The sequence below is a fragment of the Poecilia reticulata genome, chromosome 9 (genome assembly GCF_904066995.2).
Source record: "Poecilia reticulata chromosome 9, P_reticulata-male-v2, whole genome shotgun sequence".
Taxonomy (NCBI): Eukaryota; Metazoa; Chordata; class Actinopteri; order Cyprinodontiformes; family Poeciliidae; genus Poecilia; species Poecilia reticulata.
The window spans coordinates 28,135,822-28,155,070 of NC_088838.1; the positions used below are offsets into that span (position 1 = coordinate 28,135,822).

At 38.6% G+C, this 19,249-nt stretch overlaps 1 protein-coding gene across 1 annotated transcript in view; it reads right to left on the minus strand.

Annotated features, from left to right (window-relative positions):
* Window positions 1-11,054, minus strand: part of notch1b (notch receptor 1b) — a 54,802-nt gene extending 43,748 nt beyond the window's left edge. The window contains exons 1-2 of the mRNA XM_008417950.3: window positions 10,649-11,054; window positions 9,913-9,994 (exon numbers count right to left, since the gene is read on the minus strand). Of these exons, the coding sequence (XP_008416172.2) occupies window positions 9,913-9,994; window positions 10,649-10,709 (143 nt within the window). The 5' untranslated portion in view covers window positions 10,710-11,054. The remainder of the gene's footprint in view (window positions 1-9,912; window positions 9,995-10,648) is intronic.
* Between the last annotated feature and the right edge of the window lie 8,195 nt (window positions 11,055-19,249).

Here is a 19,249-nt window from a genome sequence, read left to right on the forward strand (position 1 = left end):
AAGTTTGCTCTTTAACCTGGCAAAAACTTGTTAAAAAAAAACAAAAAACACACACACACTTGCCTCAAACAGCTTTCAAAGACATAAAATCAACTGCTTCCAGAAGGTCTTAAAGGTGGACAAGGTACAAGATATTCAGAGACTTCTTTATTGAGTCCTTTCTGTGTTCAAAGCAAACAGAGCAAAGCAGCTGCTTCAACAAGAGAAATCTGGTGGCCTGCAGAGCCAGATAATCTCAACAGCGGCAGGTAAAGGTAAATAAAGAAGACATGAAAAGACAGGCACAAATCAGAAGTTGAGCAAATATCAGGTGTTTGGGAGGTGTAATGTAACTGCAGGACAGCAGTGGAGCTATCTCCGCGGTAAGGACGATACTGTTATTATCTCCTGTGTCATCCCTGAACCCGGCAGCCGTCATTGTTCTCCTCCGCGCTCACTTCTCTTCTTCGCATGCTCCCACGGTAGCCCGTGGCAACAGGTTTGCGCCGCCACGGACGGGACGCACGAGAGCGCCGGGGCGGCGGCTCGAGCCTGCAGCAGATGTTGTGGTGACATCTGACCCCGGGCCTGGCGTCACTCTTAAAGGGGTTTTCCTGACTGCCGGGCCAATCTGCCATCTGCCATCTTTCTGAGGTCACACGCAGATGGAGAGATGTAATATGTGGGCTACACATGTGCACTGTACACAAATAAAAGCCCAGAGTGAGTACACAGATTCAGGCAGCTGCATGGAGATCACTTTGGATGCTTTTTAAGAGGCTTAGTGAATTAGGTTGTCTATTTATTCAATTATTGTGACATGTAAAGCTCTGTGGGACACAAAGTCAGCGTCTGGTTACATGTAAATATTCCCTAATTTTATTAATAACTGTCAGAATGTGACTAATACTCAGACAACACTAACCACTTTATAAGTTAAAGCAAAAACATATCAAGTTAAAACAAACTTATTTAATCTGTCTTGTAATTTAGATTTTAATTTGGATTTTAATTTAGATTTTATTACAGTATGAAACTACTGAATGTACAGAATAATTTGTCCAACTAAAGGAAAAGATTTGGGCAGGAGATGTGCCAAAGAACGGCTCTGGCCGGACATGAACCAGGGAGGCCGCTGTTTTACTGGAACATTTCTTAAACGTTCAACCCAACAAGATACAATTACTTTATTGTTTGTCTTTGGGTTTTCTCATACATGCACCTGGTCTGTTTTCTATAATTCTCCAGTTTTCACATTGGTGTAATTACACCTTAACAGGTTGCCAAAACAGGTTTCACAAAGGAACGCTTTCAAAACTGCTCATTGCTGCAGTCGTGGTGGTCCCAAGATTTAAAGGGCTTTCACTAAAATGTCAGGCTGTTTTCACAACTCAGTCCGGTACACTCGGTTCGACTGGGAACCAAACTTCTAACATTCGGTACATTTTCAGCAGGAGAGGTTCACTTTCTCACTGCACTATGTCAAGCAATCCAAACTAATTAAAAAACCTGTTCCACTCCTTGCCTGTGGTGGCGCTGCACCAAGAACCACTGAAGGAAACGACACAAAACAATCTAAAAAAGACAGAGTGCAACTTCATTCATCATGAAATCTTAACAGAAATGGAGTAGCGTGAGAATTTAGTGGTTGGAGGATTTGGTAAAAGACCACAAGTCATTTCTTAATCTAGTGTTAAACTCTTGTTTGTTTTGGTTGTATTTATCCAAAATGCATTGCGCTATAGTTCTCTTCCTGCTTTTGGTGCAGTCTACAGTTCACTTGGTGTTAACATATGAATTCATTTGGTTCATTTCAACCAAACCAAGACCAAGGTCTAAAGGCAGACCAGAGTTTCCTTTCTTTTTCCGCAGAAGAGTTTGATTGCATATTCACACCTTCCCAAACAAACCAGACTTTCTAGGCAAACAAACAAGAGTTTGATTAAAGTGAAGTAAACAGGGCTGGTGTAGTACAGCACCACCCAATGAATAGCTACAAATCCTAAAACCCCCTATTTTAATTGTTCAAACATCAAATACACCTTAATATGCATTAGTCCACATAGTGCAAACATTCATGGTATTCCGTATCTCCACTCTTGGGAGTTCAGTCAATCAATGCCGAGGAGAATAAATTGCACTCCTGGATTGGTTGTTTTGCAAATGCCAGCTAACAGCAAATGGCATTGCACCAAGGTTTTCAGCTTTGCAAGCTGGATTTCCATTTGAATATTTTAAGGTAGGCAAATTTTCATCTTATAATTTAGTTACGGTCCACAGAAAAGTCAGTGAATAAGTAAATCCTTGTATCCTGAACCATGAATTCGTTAGAGGGCAATGTTTTTTGGATTGGTCACGAGAGCTGCCAATCCTTCTTAATTTAGCTAATATTGCTTTAAATGGTAACTAACTAGCAAGCAGCAAGTGGCATATAACCTGACTAACTAAACTTAGCTTACTAGTTTTGTGTAGCATAAATGTCAGCAGAGCATCTAAAAAATGATGTTCTGTGCAATTAAAAACCACTGCGAACTTTGGTGAGGCTTTTTAATATATATATTTTCGTTTAAGTCTAACTATAAAAATCAAGGAATAATAATTTAAAGTCGTAGACATTATTACAGTTATAATAAACAATGGGTTTGTTAGCAGCAGTAGTGATGGTAGTTACTGTTATCTGTTTGGAAAACGTACTAAGGCCGCACAGCCTCATGTCTGGTTTGGTTTTTATGTCTCACATTGGCTGTGATTTAAAAACCAGGCGTTTTTCTTTGATGTCTCAGGTGTCTTCATCTGGGAGTCAAACTGGGTTAGTGGACCATGTTTGTACCTCTGACTTCCCTTCTCTTCATCCTGTCTGTCCCCCACCACCGCCCCACTACTTCTCATTTCCTGGCCGTTTGCTTCTGTGCCTCGGCTAAGTCCTCTTTAGTCTTGTCTGATCTGTTTTAAAAGCTTCGCCCAAGGGGAGAGGGGCCTCTCCTCCCTGTTTTTCTCCCCTTTTCCTGCCCTCTCTTGTGCTTTCCCAGCAGTGTGTATCGTGGCTCACCAGAGTGTCAACTTTACCACCACAAGAGAAGAAAGTTAGACTTAGCTGCAATCGCACAAATTGACTCTATTGGGATAAAAATAGCTGGCTGAGCAGAACTAATTCTGTTGGAAAATCCGTGACTGTTTTTAGGGGAACTGAATTTACCGCTGAATCCCAACTGGCCGCAGAAATTACAGGACTCTCCAGCTCTTGCCCTCTCCTTATGTTCATCACTTTTTTCCTTCCTCTGTAATCGTACAGGAGAGCTGACCTGGCCGCCCCACATCTGGCAGCCTTCATTAGTGACCCTGTGAATCTCGAAGCAACACGGGATGCAGCCCATGGGAAAGAACCAGCTCCCCCCAGGGACCAAACACTTAGCGTGTGTGTGTGTGTGTGTGTGTGTGTGTGTGTGTGTGTGTGTGTGTGTGTGTGTGTGTGTGTGTGTGTGTGTGTGTGTGTGTGTGTGTGCGTGCGTGCGTGCGTGCGTGCGTGCGTGTGTGTGAGTAAGTGTTTTCTGAGAGTCGCAGTCGCCCTAATGACTTCTGCCACAGCCTGTTTTACGAGGCTGGGAACCACTTATAGATGTCTAAAGGTGACACTGAACCCTCGGGTTGTTAATGTATGTGTTGAGGAGAAAAATCCCATCTTTACTTCCTGTCTGTGCTAAATGACTCAATTTTTTCCCAGTGGATAAACATTAAGTTGCAGCTAAGGATTACTACAGTAATCGAGTATTCTATCGATTAATCTGATGATTAATCGAGTAATTGAATAAAAAAGTGGCACGTTCTGCAGATTTTTCATTTAACAACTTATTGTTATTTAATGTTATTTGGCACAACATTAAAATACATAAAAATAGCAAATAACAATTAAATTCCTTTTTAAAATAAGAAAATAAACATTTTATTACCTAAAATGCAACAACACAGCATTTTTACTCCTAATATATGAAAAGCTCAGACTTTTCTGTTTGACTCAACGTCAATACTGTGTAGAGCTGATCTGTTGAGTAATAATTAATCAACAGTACATGATGTAATACATACATTACAAACAAAATGTATATTTTTTTACTTAATTGCTGCTCTGAGTGTGTTGCTCTTTCAACAAATGGCCTTTTTTGGGTCTGTATACTCCAGTTAATGATTATTGAACTACTAAATTAGTTGACGATTTTGTCAATAATTGATTAATCCGATTAATTGTTTCAGCCCCAATATACATCCATTTATTTAATAGCATATATTTATATATCTCTATGCCAGTTTACCAGTTATCCACATCTGTTTTTGTTACTTTACCAGTGAGAAAACTTTACTCATTCAATACAATCTGTCATTTTCAGCAGTCGCAGATTAGAGATCATGTTTTATAGTCCTGTTCGTGATGTGAGTAAAAACTGTAATCCTAAATAACATTAAGTGTTGTAATTAGGGATGCACTGATAAATTGGCCTTGATTTCCTTATTTTTCATAGATCTGTGATTAGCCAATACTTGTGAAGCCAACCTTATCCACTGAGCTTATCTGCCTCGGCAAAGGTATTAAAATCAGCCACCGTCCTCTGTTGCTCTGCTGTGAGAGAGCTTTTACTGACAGACCCAAAAGGTCGTGTTGCACGTTTACAGTTAACAATAGTCATTTCATTGCTGCCAGCTCAGCAACTTCACTATATTTAGCAACATTTCAGACAAAACAATCAGCATTGTCCAAAATCAGCATCGGCAAGTAAGGTTATTTAAAGATCGGTAATTGCCGATTGGTCCAGAAAACTGCAATCGGTGCACCCCTAATAACAAATGGTCTCTTCCTGTAGTTTCTCACGTTTGCTAATATGTTTTCTGACTGAAGTGTAACAGTTAAATTAAGCAAACCGCCTCATTTCAAAATATTATCACAGTCACAGTGGACTCTGTTCGATTGGGGAACAAAATCCAAACATTTGTTACATTTTCAGTGCGGTTTACTTTCACACTGCACTGTGTCAAACGATCCAAATTAATTGAAAAACCTGCTTCCCCACTCGCCTGTGGGGGCGCTGCAGCAACAACTACTGAAAGAGATTACACAAAAACCTGTAAAGAAGACACTGAGTATGACTTTCTTCTTCAAGAAATGTAAACAAAAATGGAGTAGTGTCAGATTGTAGTGGTTGTAGGATTTGTCTGTGGTAAAAGACCACGAGTCATTTCTCCCTGTATGCTAGACACAAGCATTTGTTTTGGTTGTATTTACTCAGAAGGCCCTGAACTAAAGTCCGTTTCCTGCTTTTGGAGTGGTCTCTGGTCCACTTAGCCTTCATATATTAACTTGAATTCACCAGAGTTCACTTCAACCAAACGGAGACCTGTGTATTTAGGTGGACCAGAGTTTGCTTTTTTGGTCTGCTTCAGAGTTTGATAACGCATTCACACCTCCCCAAACAAAGCAAACTTTTCAGACAAACAAACTAGAGTTTGATTAAAATGGACTAAACAGGTGGGTGTGAATGCACCCTTAAGCAATGTGCTTGTCGTTTGGATAATCTCATTTATAATCATGGAGGAGATTGTGAAATCCTCACTGGTAGGTACCATAAATTATTGTTTAATTTCCAATTGATTTCCATAAAACCCCATCTCATCCCTTTTTCCCAAGTATTCAGAGAATGACTTGTGTCTGGTAGTGAGAGTGACTAAAAGCTAGAAAACACCTGGCAGACATCGTCAATCTGTTTTTGTGTGGAGCTCAATGGGCAAAAACCACAAGTAATCATGGGTATTAAGGAGCACGCTGCTGTCTGGATGAGTGGATGGCCCACATGGTTGTTATACTTCAACCCACAAGCAGGTGGTCTGGGATGAGGAAAATAATAGAAAAGAGGAAGTGTGGCTCGAAGTATCTTTGTTTCTCAAACACACACACACATGCGTGCGCACTCACGCAGACTGTCAGTAACTCCAATCAGAGTTTATGTGATTTGTCTTGGCATATATGCCAAACATCCACTGTGCAGAGGATCCCTACCACCAAGTCGCTTCTTTCGGCCAGAAAACTCCTCTCATCGGCCAAAGGGAATCCAACACTGGCGACGGCGGCCATATAAAAGCCTTGCACTATGTGCTTATGCTTGTGTGATGATATGATCAGATACGGCACCTTTTCTTCCCCCAGGCCACTTGGAGGCTGCTTCCTGACTCTGAATAGAAGCGCAGAGGGGGGAGTGCAGGACGTGAGGGGGAGTTAAGATAGACTCATCTGACTGGGGCAAACAGAGGTGCCATTGAAGAATGCTCAGAACTGGAGGGACAAGGGCTCACTTTCATCGAGGTAAATGAATACTGTAGCAGGGACACATACCAGTGAGGAATTAATGGCTCAGATTGTTATCGGAGGCGTCACTTGCTCAAACCCCTGAAAACCAGGGGCTGAACCAGGTTTCAGCAGCAAAATTTAAGCCCTCAGGTTTTAAAATCCTTAATGGCTGCTGTTTTTCTTGACACCTCAAATCCCACGTTATAAATGCCCAAAAAAAAAGAGGAACAGATATGACTGCTAAACGCTCCTGGAGTTTCAACTGTGTTAGTTAACAATTCATTTATCTAAAATTTAATAAATGTTTTCTTTTTTGTTTAAATCTTAATCTTGTGTCAAATTAGTGACTTCCTTTTGAAAACTTTCCAATACTTTCCATCCATGACAACTTAAACGACGGGTGCAAACAGATGCTTTCAACAATCAGGTCAACTGGGGTGAGTCTTACATAACTGAGAGCTCCAGGGTCTGCTTAGGTCACATTTACATAAAGTAGTTTGCAGAAGTCCTAACGTTGGTCCGTTTTTTAATAAGGTTTTATAAAGCTTTTCTGTAGACTGGATGCTTTTTCACGCACTAAATTATTCACATTTTCACTTTAACTTATGAATCATCCAGCAGTAGAAAGTCTGTTAGATTCCCTTAGGGATACAACAGGGTACTGTCGCAACACAAAAGGCAATTTAAGAGAGAACCAGTTTTAAATGGGATAGTTAAGTACTTTTGCCTCTAATATCCTGTCATAAAGACACAGTCTGATTCTGTCGTTTTTTTTTTTTGTTTTGGTAACACTTTATTTGAAGGGGTGTGCATAAGACTGACATAACACTGTCAAAAACATGACACCTGTCATTAACATAAAGAAGTCTTTATGAATGTTTATGACAGCTGTCATGAAGTGTCGTTAAGTAAATAATGACACTTTTAATGCAAAGTTGCTCTAAAAGTTGCATTTGAAAGTCCATTAAAAGTGCCAACTTTGCATTAAATTATTATCATAATTTACAAAATCATGCAAAGTCTTATGCGCACCCCTTCAAATAAAGTGTTACCTTTTTTTTTTAGCTAAATCGAAACAGTTCCAAACTATTACAGTTTGACAACTAAAATTCCCCGCAGAGAATTTTAGTACCATGAAAATAATCTACTAGCTAAAAAGTTGGCAAAACAGCAGATGATCAACTTACAGGGAAGGTTTAACTTCTTCAATGTGAGGTTCTTTTAAAAAGCCATAAGCATCGTGCAATTTACCTGCAGTTGTCATTTTGAAAAGAATAAATAAACCTCAAACTCTCACGGCCAGCTAAGCAAGGCTGGTGGTATCAACTAACTCACTCACTCTTTGGTTACCTAGCAACAACTTGTTGAGTAACTTGTGGTTACCTAGCAACAGTCTGTTGAGCAGTTTCAGGTTTCACCATCGTGCCTCATAACTGATTAAAAATACAGAACCTCGTAGAGTGAAGCAAGAAAATAAGCACAGGAGCTCAAGAAGAAACTGCAGATAAAATGGGTAAATTAATGTCATCATTTAGGCAGTATCTCAGATATTTAAAACAAAAAACTAATCAATAATTATCGACACATCGACTTGTATGAAGCGTTTGTGTAGTGATACCTTTTTCAGCCATATCGCCGTGCCAAAGGCAGAGAAGTAAAATGTTTTGCATGGGCCTGCTTAGATCAACCATTAGCTTACACAAATTAAAGATGCCTATAGAGTTATCTACTGTAATACAGTGGAGCCCTGCTGGTTTAGTATTTGCATACTTTTATTTTTTAATGCAACACAATTATTTGCGGGCAATTTGACTATGTTTATGTGGAGCTGTGTATCTAAAATATTTTAAGAACATGTAGCTGGGAAAGCTGAAATACTTAGGTGAAATGCTACATGATATGCTAAGCAGCCAATCCAGGATCCATTCACTTTCATTGTTTGTATGACTAACAATCACAGATTCAAAGATAAGGAAGATAAAAATGTGTTTTCACATTCTGGTGCACGTACTGGACATACAATTTGTGAAAAATATGACAAAATCAACATAACTTTAAAAACAAGAGATATTATTGATTAAATAACTTTAAATTCTTAACAAAATAAGGATATGAAAGATGGGTTACAACTTTTCCAGTTTTGCACTAATGTACAAAATATGAAACAACCTACAAAACTTGAAGCTTTGATTTTCGAGCACCAAATCAATCCCATCATGACCAGTTCACATCACTCTGCAATCAACACAGTGCCAAAGGAGGTATGTGATCCCTCAACAGCATCCTTCCTCGTCCCACATCGAGTCGGCCCGATATCTCTCATCTCCCTGGGCAGAAAGAAGCTCTGCTCTGAACTGCTTTGATTTGGGTCATCCATTGTACTACTGGAATCTGCAAGATATTATTTCTGGTCTGGACTGCTTCAACTCAGTTCCCGCCTTCAGAAGGCATCACTGACTGGCTGTTTAATATGAAAGCAGCTCTTAAGCTTGTTAGTTAATAATCTTTGAGAAAATGCAAAGGGACAAATTATCAGCAGCTAAAATAATCAAAGTATCCAAACTTTGAACATCTGCCCAAGTTTTGACAATCCTTGAACTTTTTACTGATCATTCATTGCCACAAAAACAACCATCACAAGAAGAGCGTAACACTGAAATACACAATCACTCGCTTGGCCTTGTGTGCCCGCTCAAACCTGACCCAATGTCCATCTCCGTGTATAATTGGAGACGTCTGAGGAGTGGGACAGTGCAGGGGCACAATGATGGCTTTGTGGCCCAGTGGGAAGGTGGGGTGGGTGTGCGTGTGTGTGTGAGCGACGAGTGAATACATGACCGGGCCAAATTAAGATGTGGCAGGGGGCCAAGTTGACTGCCCACTTGTTGCTGTCCGAAACTTTGACCCGGTCGGCACAATCATTCAGCAGGGAGTGAACCTGACTGCTGCTGCTCATGCCAATGTGGGCATTTAAACAAGTAAGCAAAAGAGGCTTTGGGCTTACACTTAAAACTTTAATACTAATCCAGAAACCTTTTCTCCATTTTTAATGGGTTATAAAGCGTCAAGCCATCTGTCTTGGGCAATCAGAGAGAGTGAGCACTGAGGGCTTTTGAGGAGGGGACAAACTCCCAAGAGAAGGGTGTGTGGGGGGTGGCAAAAGGACGGGGTTTGAGGGTCTCTCTGGGAAGCCTCTCCCAGATTAGTCACACAGAATTAATCGCAGAGCAGAACAATGGTCGCCGAGCTTCTGGCAAACCCAGCTGTCGCTCCGTGAAAGAAAAGAAAAACAAGATTTAGGGCCGGAGAGGAGTTTGGCTGGAGAGACGACAGAATGTGGTGTGGCAGTAACAAATACCCAAACACAGTATCTCACGGTGACCCCCTGCCCTCATCAGAGTCCACCACTCATTTCACTCTACATCCTCTGACCATTTGCCACCCAGAAATAGCTCCAGCAGTGTGAGCTCATACCGCTTCATCTCCTTCACATACAAACCCCAAAACCTCTTAGTCATTTCAGACTCCACAATCCCACATTCCAACTCTTCTGTGCAGGCATTCGTCATAACTTGCAAGACAGATGTGGACGTTAAACTTACTTGCACTCTCCATTGCCATCTGGAGTTGCTTCACACCTCCCCTGGTTCAAACAAGACTCTGTGGGCATGGAGCATCTCAGACCTGCAAAAGCAACATTTTAACACATGTGTACTCTGCAAAACATTATGAAGTTTATTTTTTAACAAAGCAAAGTTTTGAGGTAAGGTAGCAGAAAAAATGTGGAAGATTTACTTCTCACACAAGTATTTGAAATTGCCCCAGTAATGCTTCTTAAATGTTATGTCCACCTGCGACATCTACTGCTACCTCAGAGTGTAGTTTGGCATCAGCATGTTCTAAAACGCAGCTTGACAGAAGTTGAAAAATATGACTAACACAACAGTGCAATCGCAACAAAACACTACAAGTCCAAACCGCAGAAGCTTACATTCACACACTAGTGAGGGAAAAAAAAGTTTTTGGTGTTTGCTGGATAAATCTGGAACAGCTGCCTGAGAAAAAAAAAAAGAGCGCAGACTTACCCAGGAGAGATGAGTTTAGGAAAAGACGTGTTATTAATAAGACAACAAGTGCAACATATCAGAAAAGTAAATGTAAAAGAATCTATGCTGGCAGCTCAGTCTAACAAATCTACGGCGTGGAAGTTGGGGAAAGTTTCCCAGGTTGTCACAAAAGTTATAAAACAGGTTAAGATTATACCGAAGTTACAACAAAACTACACTTTTTCAAATATATTTTGAGGCATTAACGAACCGAAAGCTCCCCGTCACTCACCTCGTGATTCTCCTATCAGCGACAACAGGAAAGTTAGTTTCACTAACAAAAAAATATGCATTCCTCCTGGTTTAAAAAGATTATATAAATCCACGTGGGTTTTTTCATAGATCCAATATTATGTCTTCCTCCTTGACAGGGAAAAAAACAAACCCTTTTACGTTCACCCAAGAGTATATCCAGAGAGTTTGGGGGGGAAAAGTGAAGCGGACACCCGGCATGAGACGTTGTCACTTCAAGTCCGGAGTTGGAAATGATTTGAGGGACGAAAGTCTCCATCCGCTGCTCTCCGCTCTGAAGGGGCGTTTTTCCTCCACACCGACACGCTAACAATCACATAGTTGTTCCCCAGACAGGCACAAGCTGTGCAGCTTGATGAAGAGATAGCAGGGAGTTTGTTTTTTGTGTCCCCCAGCGGTTTTCCCACGTAGTAAATGGTTAATTAGCTGACACTTGTGGAACATCAGCGCCAAAGGTTTTCCTCAAGATGCTAGCTGCTGAGATGCTAGCTCATGCACGATGCTAAATAAAAACAGTAAAAGCATAAATGACAAGTTAGGCTCTACATAAATGTTCTTGACCAGTTTTATACCAGATGAAGTCAAAGTTTACTACATTGCTTTTGTAATCTTTTAAAATAATGTAGGCTATCTGATATTTTTTAATTTAGGATACTGTTCAATTTTGCAAATCTTTCTTTTATCATTTAAATAATGACTTTTATGAAACTATATACTTTTTTGACATTTGTTAAAATTAGAATAATTGATAATCAGTGAAAAAATAGAGCTCCTCTACTTTCTCCAAGTCTGAACTGCATTAATAAGTCACTCAGTCAGAAACAACCAGAGATAGGAGGAGGGCCTTAGTGCTGCCAATCACTCTTGTGCACAGCCTGCTAGAAATGCTAAGTCTAGTTAGCATAGCCACCGATGATGGATAAATGGTTTTAGTGGAATGGTAAGCTCTTTCACAGCCTTTAGCATATTAAGCAGCAATGATTCAAAGCGCTAAATGGCTCCTCCTGGCTCTGATTGGTTGTTTTTGTCCAAGTAGCTCTGCTTTCTGCAGAGAGAAGGTGGAGCAGCTTGATCTTTTAAAATCGTATCCGCCTCGTATTATACTGTCACGACATGTTGACAGTTTTAAAACATTTCTGTAAAAGTTACGTTCTGCAGCATTAAGTAGGTATTTCAAAGACAATCATCCAGACCAAACCGATAACCAAATAATCTTATGTCCACAGCGACATGAATAATATCATGGAGTGGCCAGCCCAGGGTCAGCTAAGCCTTTTGAGACTCTAGTCATATTTTCATTTGTAGCACCCCATATCATACTATCATGCTAGCTTTGTGCTCTTGGGGGCCCCCTATTGGTGTGGAGCTTCTAAGCAGCCGCTTAACTTGCCAGTGCCATGGGTTGGCTCTGGTCCAGACCAACCCAAAGACTTTATCTACTCCATTACAAAATGTGGAAACATACATTTTCAAACATTTGTTTGGTTTGTACAATAACTGAGTTCATAAAGAACAGCCTATTTCTCTCCTTTCTGTAGAATAATAATAAACTTGACACATATTTCTTCCTCCTCTATGTGAGAATAAAATGCATTTCCCAATACATTTGCAAGTCACTAAAGGATTTTGAGCCTTTCTCTTAAAAAACAGACTGTTATTATTTTGAATGAAACAATGCAGTTTAATCCAAAAGAAATAATGGAAAACTATTGTTCCTCAGGGAGCTCTCCTAGATTTGTGCAACACTCCTGATTTTATTTTCTAAAATTCTATTGTGTACTTGTTTTTAATTATCCATCTCATATTCTTTTCTCGTGATTTTTGTCAGTGAAATGTCATACAAATACAATTTCTTTACTTACTTACAAGAATTGTTTCAAAACTTTACTCTCCATTTAATCTTCACCCTCAAGAAACTGGCAACCATAAAAGGTAACAGATTTAGGTTTCTTAAAGCTTTTATTAGATGATTATCTAGTAAAATTAGTAAAGTTATCAGACTTTTGTTATAAAAACATTGTAGATTATTTTCTAAATAAAAAGCACCAACATAACAAAATGAAAGCAGTATTTATACGGGTAAACATGTAAATAAAACATAAATGATGACCTGATTTGAATCCAAGTAATATTCAAAAGTAATATTCAGTGATATTCAAATCTTGTGTTTGCACACATTTATCTGCCCATCTCTCACCCACCCTGACAAACGCTGGGAAGAAATCATGTCACCTGTTGGGATCTGATAAATAAACGCTGACGGTGCCTAAAACGAGTTCCACTCGGTAAGTTCAGAAAGTCAGCAGAAGCTGGAGCACATTCCCATCAGGTGGTGTGTGAATACACTTTTAGGAGCCTCACACAGGTAGCAGTCATAAATAAAATAAGTCAAAAACAAATTTACAGCATGTGGCGTTACATTCTGTTGGAATAATCATCTGATATCATCTCTGGAGCAAAAGGAGAGGATTTGTATGAATCTATTAATCTAATCCAAATTATTTCTCCGACGAGAAGTAATTTTACAGAGAAAACTTATTGTACCATCTTGGAACAAACAATTAGATCTGCACAGAGGATCTTTGAAGCTGACCTTCCCTCCAGCCAAGAGATATACATGCCTAGAAAATGGCAGCTCACTGCAGACCCCACACATTCTGGATACGAAAACTGTTCAGACATTTACCTTCAGTTCGGCACAAAACATCTGTACCCAGATTGATACCATACACATTTACAACAATTCAACCTCTTTTGAAAAAAAACCCCAAAACAAAACTTTGTATATTTCTAAGCAATTATTTTTATATATAATTTTTTTAAATGTCTTCATTGACAGAAAAATGGAAACAAAATTAAATTCCTTGGTTGTGTGCACAAGCGTGGAAAATAAAGCTGGGTTTGATTTATTTCAGCAGAACTTAATGTGAAAGAAATCTAGCTTTAACTCATCTGTTGTGAATAACTGGTAAAATAATCTGCATTATACAATACTATTTATTTAATTTTCTCTTTCATAATACTTTTCACTTTTCATTCCAATGTTTACACAGCCTGAAGCAAATAATACAACCTTAACTGCTGCTTAAAGTTGGAAATATTGTTTTTTGTTGCTGCCAGGATGTTATTTGTACAATGAGACTGAGTGACACTTTGAGAGATTGCCAAGAGATTACAGGTAAAACACCTGTCAGAGAGACAAATACATGTGATATGAAACAATTACAAATCCCTAAAACAACTTAATACATTCATACACAAATATTTTAAAACAATAAAGTAAAAGCTGACATGTTTTGCAAAATTTTATTCAAAAAATAAAAATCCCGGTGAAACAAACTAAGACTCCATTACATCTATTCCTAAACACTCGCAAAGGCATATCATTACAGGACATTATTTCTCAACATACTAAAGGAGCTTTGCTCTGTTTAAACCTCCAACATTTGATATGCTATGCTTCTGACTGATGAAGTCACCATGAGTGTCCAATCTCATGTCTGAGATTTCATGATCTCACAGACATGAAATGATGTGAGATCGAAAGAGCCTTTAGATCAAAATTATTGTAACGTATGAAGTGTGTGAGATTTATGCAGATCTCCAAAAAGATTTGAAATTATCCAACATTTAAAATGGGCTAATGTGAAAATGCAAGTTTCAAATTAGTCAACATGCCTGAGTCAGGAAATTATCAAAATACTGAGAGAGGTTTCTGAAAAAAGTTTCTGAAAACCTAAGTTGCCATGAAGGGACCTAGATTAGCTGTATAGATATGAACGGACATGTCTGCACAGCTAGAAAGACACTGGCCAAGTTTAACTTTCATACTTGGTGTGCCAAGAGGAAACATTTCCTCCCTAAGAAAACCACCAATCTGATTAATTGTTTTAACAAGGTTGGGTAGAGAATTGACAAATGGAAGGTCCTCGACCTAGTCAAAGCCCATATTTTTATCTCACAGACATGTTGTGGGGTGACTCAAAACGGACAGAACATGCAGGAAACCCGGACTTGCTGGCAGATGGATACGAGAGCGCTGCCTGTTTTTCAAACCAAAGGTGGGGTATCATTAGTTTTAAGGGGGTTAGGGTGTCCCAACTTTTCCTTGGTTAGTAAACACACTTCTTTTCTTTTTTTTTCATTTAAACAGGGTTAATTGAGGTTATACCTGTAATTATCAAGTTTATTTGTACAGAACATTTCAGCAACAAGGCATTTCAAAGTCCTTTACATCATAAAATAATAAATTACAAAGTCATAGAAACAATTGAAACATTACATTTTGACATCGTTACACATCAGAACGTTAATTGTTTCATTTATAAAGTTTCAAAAGCAACTTTAAAAATGTGGGTTTTAGTCTATATTTAAAGGAACTCAGTGTTTCGGGTGTTTTGCAGTTTTCTGGTGTCTGTTGCAGATTTGAGGTGTATAGAAGCTGAATGCTGCTTCTCGTCATTTGGTTCTGGTTCTGGGGATGCAGAGCAGACCAGAACCAAAATTTTGTCACAGCCGCACATTGATCTGTTCTAAGCATCTGTTCAGTAATTGGATGGGTTCAGAGTCAACCTGGTGACATCATAACTCAGAGCTGCGTATCATCCACGTAGTTATGGTAGCTAATCTAGTTTCTTTCGCAGAAAGATAACAGCAAAATGATAAGATATAAGTGCGTGAACATTTCTTTTATAAAAAACATGTATTTTAACAGTGTTTTATTATTTTTACCTGACTGAACCACCATGTGGAGAGGCATGCAGAACCCAGCGTCTACAGGAAGTCATGAAAATAAGAGAAGTTAACCGCAGACATGAAATGACTATACCCACACTGACTGAGGCACATAAGATTATTGTAATGCAGATTGTTGAGTTTAACTGTCTTTGTTACATTAAGTGTATAATCAGCTTTGGTTGGTTACTATGAGTACTTCACATGAACAGCTTTACAAATAAAATATTGACAAACCATAATATTAAAATAGACAGATGGTGTGTGATCCACACACTGTTCAGCTTTGCAGTTTCCCACTGAACTCGACCCAAGGTCAACCTGAGCTGTTTATCAGGGTCATTTTGTGATTTTATGAATATTATGAAAGCATTTTGCATTGACTATCATCTTAAAGCTCAACCAGTGCCAGATCTAACTGCACCGCAGCAACACAACACTACAATACAGTCGTAAATGTTGCTATTTATAAGCTTCACACTTATTCTTAAACTGTTCAGGCTTTACAAAAGCTGTGTTATACTGACATATCTATTGTGCTTCTGTTTACTGTGGGAAAATGGGGGAAATGTGTTTATTGCATCACATTGTGATGTGGAGAGTAAACAGGATTTGTGTTGATTTCCTTTTCATTGTGTTAAACTGGGGGGTTGAGGTTTTTCCCTCCGACTGGTACAGCACAGATGGAAGGACCTGTTCCACTATATTACCATAAAAAAACAAGCATCTGCTCAATGCTGGATGAAATCACACTATAATCTGACTGATGATGCTGTGACCTGCATCCCATCCATATGTAATCATGTGGGAAGCTCCACGATCCATGCCAGTCCCAAAGTCATAATGGTCCAAGTTTTTCTTTCTGACAACAGTCAGGAGGCGAAGAGAGAACTAATCTGTTTATATGTTTTGCTACTTTACCTGCGTCTTTATGTATGTAGTCTACACAAGAACGTTTGATTTATTTACTGATTTCTGTAGAAGAACTCAAACTTTCAGAATACTTTCAAATTCAAGTTCAGATTTTTAAAGGATGGTTTGCTTTTCTGGTTAAATTATAACATTGAAAACCTCAGGGCAACTCAAATCTCAAAAATGTTTTGTCACTAAAACCTTCGCTGTCAATTTTCACGAAAGTCTGCTTTCGTTGAACTCCAGGAAGTCCAGTTTGTTTGGCGAGGTGTGAATGTGTAATCAAACTCTGAAGGGGACCAAAAAACTGAGCTGTAAGCTGAAAATCTAATTAAAAACACCAATGTATTAAAAACATCATTCTCCATGTAACCAATCTATTTAACGAGTTTCATTTAGTTATTAAAATAACTTTTTTCCATCCATCCAACTTTTTTTAATTTACTGAATATAATTCCACCCTTACAAAATCACTTGCATGACTGTTCAGAGTTAAAAAGGTTCTTTTTACACAAAACTCAATTGTTCATCAAGAGGATTTATGGCTGCATTTGAACATTTAGGATCCCAGCAGCTGCTGGTGACATAATTTAAACTGGCTGCACTGACTGTACATATGAATTCAGTGCTTATGCCAAGAGTGTAAAAAGTTAATACTGCTTTGCATAAATGGCCCTGTGTTTGAGAGGAGTGTGGGTGGCCGTCTCCTCGCCGGCCTGCAGCGGCAGATGTGGCGCATAAAGGGACGATTCTGGGCATGTTCACACATCCGATCAAGTCTGTCGTGCTTATTGAGGCCACACCGTGCAAAGAAACAACAACCATATTTCTTAATTTCTGCTAAAAACTGGAAAACATTTGATTTGTATGATAAATAATAGACATGGTTTATATTTTAGTTGTCCTATATCTGTTAACCTGGTGAGAAGACTGAATTATTTATAAGCAATCCAAATTTTTAATAAGTCAGGCTTTCGATTAGAGAAAAGTACAAATTACTTGTAATTTCTTGACTTGTAAGTGGCCTCACCGAACTTCTGCAGCTTTCCACACTAAAGCTTTCTCCAGGTTTTTACCACAGACCAATCCAGTAATTTTCCTCCTTTTAGCCTCCTCTAGCTAAAATAATAAATGTCACAAGATAAACTTGAACAGTCCAACCTTTCTGCTCCTTGTTCCTAATAAAATTCTTTGTTTTTTTAAGAAGTCTTTTTTTTTTTTTGGCTCAGCAATAAAAATCCAAATGTAAAAATGTATAGGATGGTCATAAAATGGTTATGATCAACTTTTAAACAGTGACAAGCACAAAAAAAACCCCACCAAAAAATCTAAAGGAGGGTGAATACCATTACAATCCACTGGATAAAGTTAAATATAAACCATTAGAGCCCAGATGATTCGTAGTCCAAAGCTCCCTCTTGTTTTATTGGGAACATTGTGATTTTGTTTATTTTCCATAAAATTACTGGAGCCACGCTTTTTAATGAGTGGGTCTCAGTTTTTAACGTTAATTACGCAGTCTTGTTTACCACTCACAGTTTAAGTAGCTTGTTAAAAAGTGAATGACTGGAAAAAATGTACAACCTTCATCACTTCCCAGTCCCTGAGGGACTTTCACTTCTTAGATCTCAGTCTTTTTGTTATTTTGCTGAGCTCAAAGCACATTTAAAAGTGATGTGTTTCACTAGACCAACCAAAACCATTTAAGACGCTTCAGTGGTGAATCATTTTACATGTTTTACTCGTGATTTTAACGTTTTAATCATGACATGTGCCTAATTTACAAAGAAAAGCTTGTTTAAGTAACCTTTTGTGTGTGATTGAGTGAAGCAGCTGATTTAAATTTAGATTACTTTAGAAAAAAATTTAAAGGGGACTGGCATACTTTCATTTGGATTTTTACTGCTTCTAAAATCAACCCAAATGCTTGAAAACACACCCAGAAGTTTTTTGGGAATACGTTAATGTTTTTTTTGGTGCCTGGAAAATGAGCCGTTTCAAAAAACCTCCTGATTGTTTAGTCACATTCGACGGGCGTTCCTCCGTTACCTAGCAACCCCAGCGGAGTTCAGCCTGTCACCTAGCAACCTAAGCAGAGCTACAGGATGTTTGGTCAGATGGTTTTACCACTGTATATAATGTGCAATGGCTGTTGGAAGAGACAAGTGTTTCGTTGTTGACTTTCAGAAATGTTGTAGGTTGTTAATGTTAAGTTCTTGTTTTCATCCATGAATGCACATACACACACAAGGTTCAAGAAATAACATCACAGGGAAACAGTAAACTATTTGTCTGTTGTTTCCATAAATTATTATTACTTATTTTTGCTTTAACAAATTAGATTGCTGTTTTTAACTCTATTTACTTGGTTATTTGAGATGATCCCTCCTGAAAAAGAGTCCAGACGAAACAGAAACCACTTGCTGCATTTTTGTTGGTTGTGCAGCAGGTTCTACTTTTGTTTTTCAAAGATGTACAGTTGTAGCATTGTGCATCAATTTGCAGTCATTTTTATGTGCGAGTGTAAACACTGAGCTGAGGGGCAACAGCAGCTTATTGGGGTTTAACGTGACAAGATGCCCTAAAACAGCCCATGAGATCAAAATAGGCAGAACTTTCTAGACTAACATCTCACTAAAAATGATTTAAAATGTGTAAAAAATTTAGCACCTTTAAATAATGCAACAAGAAACCATTTTTTAAATAATTTTTCTATAAAAATCAAACTATGAGAAACATAGAAAGGCTGCTTGATCACTTGTTCTGTTTCCTCTTTCCCACTAAACCAAGCTGCCATGTTCAGGGCCATACCTTTAACAAAACCCACCTCACTTCCAGGACAGAGAGTTCTTAAAGGAACGGTGCCCAAAACTGAGCTGAGGGAAGGAAAATTGGCCATTGTATTGCAGTTGTATTATTTCCTTAGTGTTTCAAA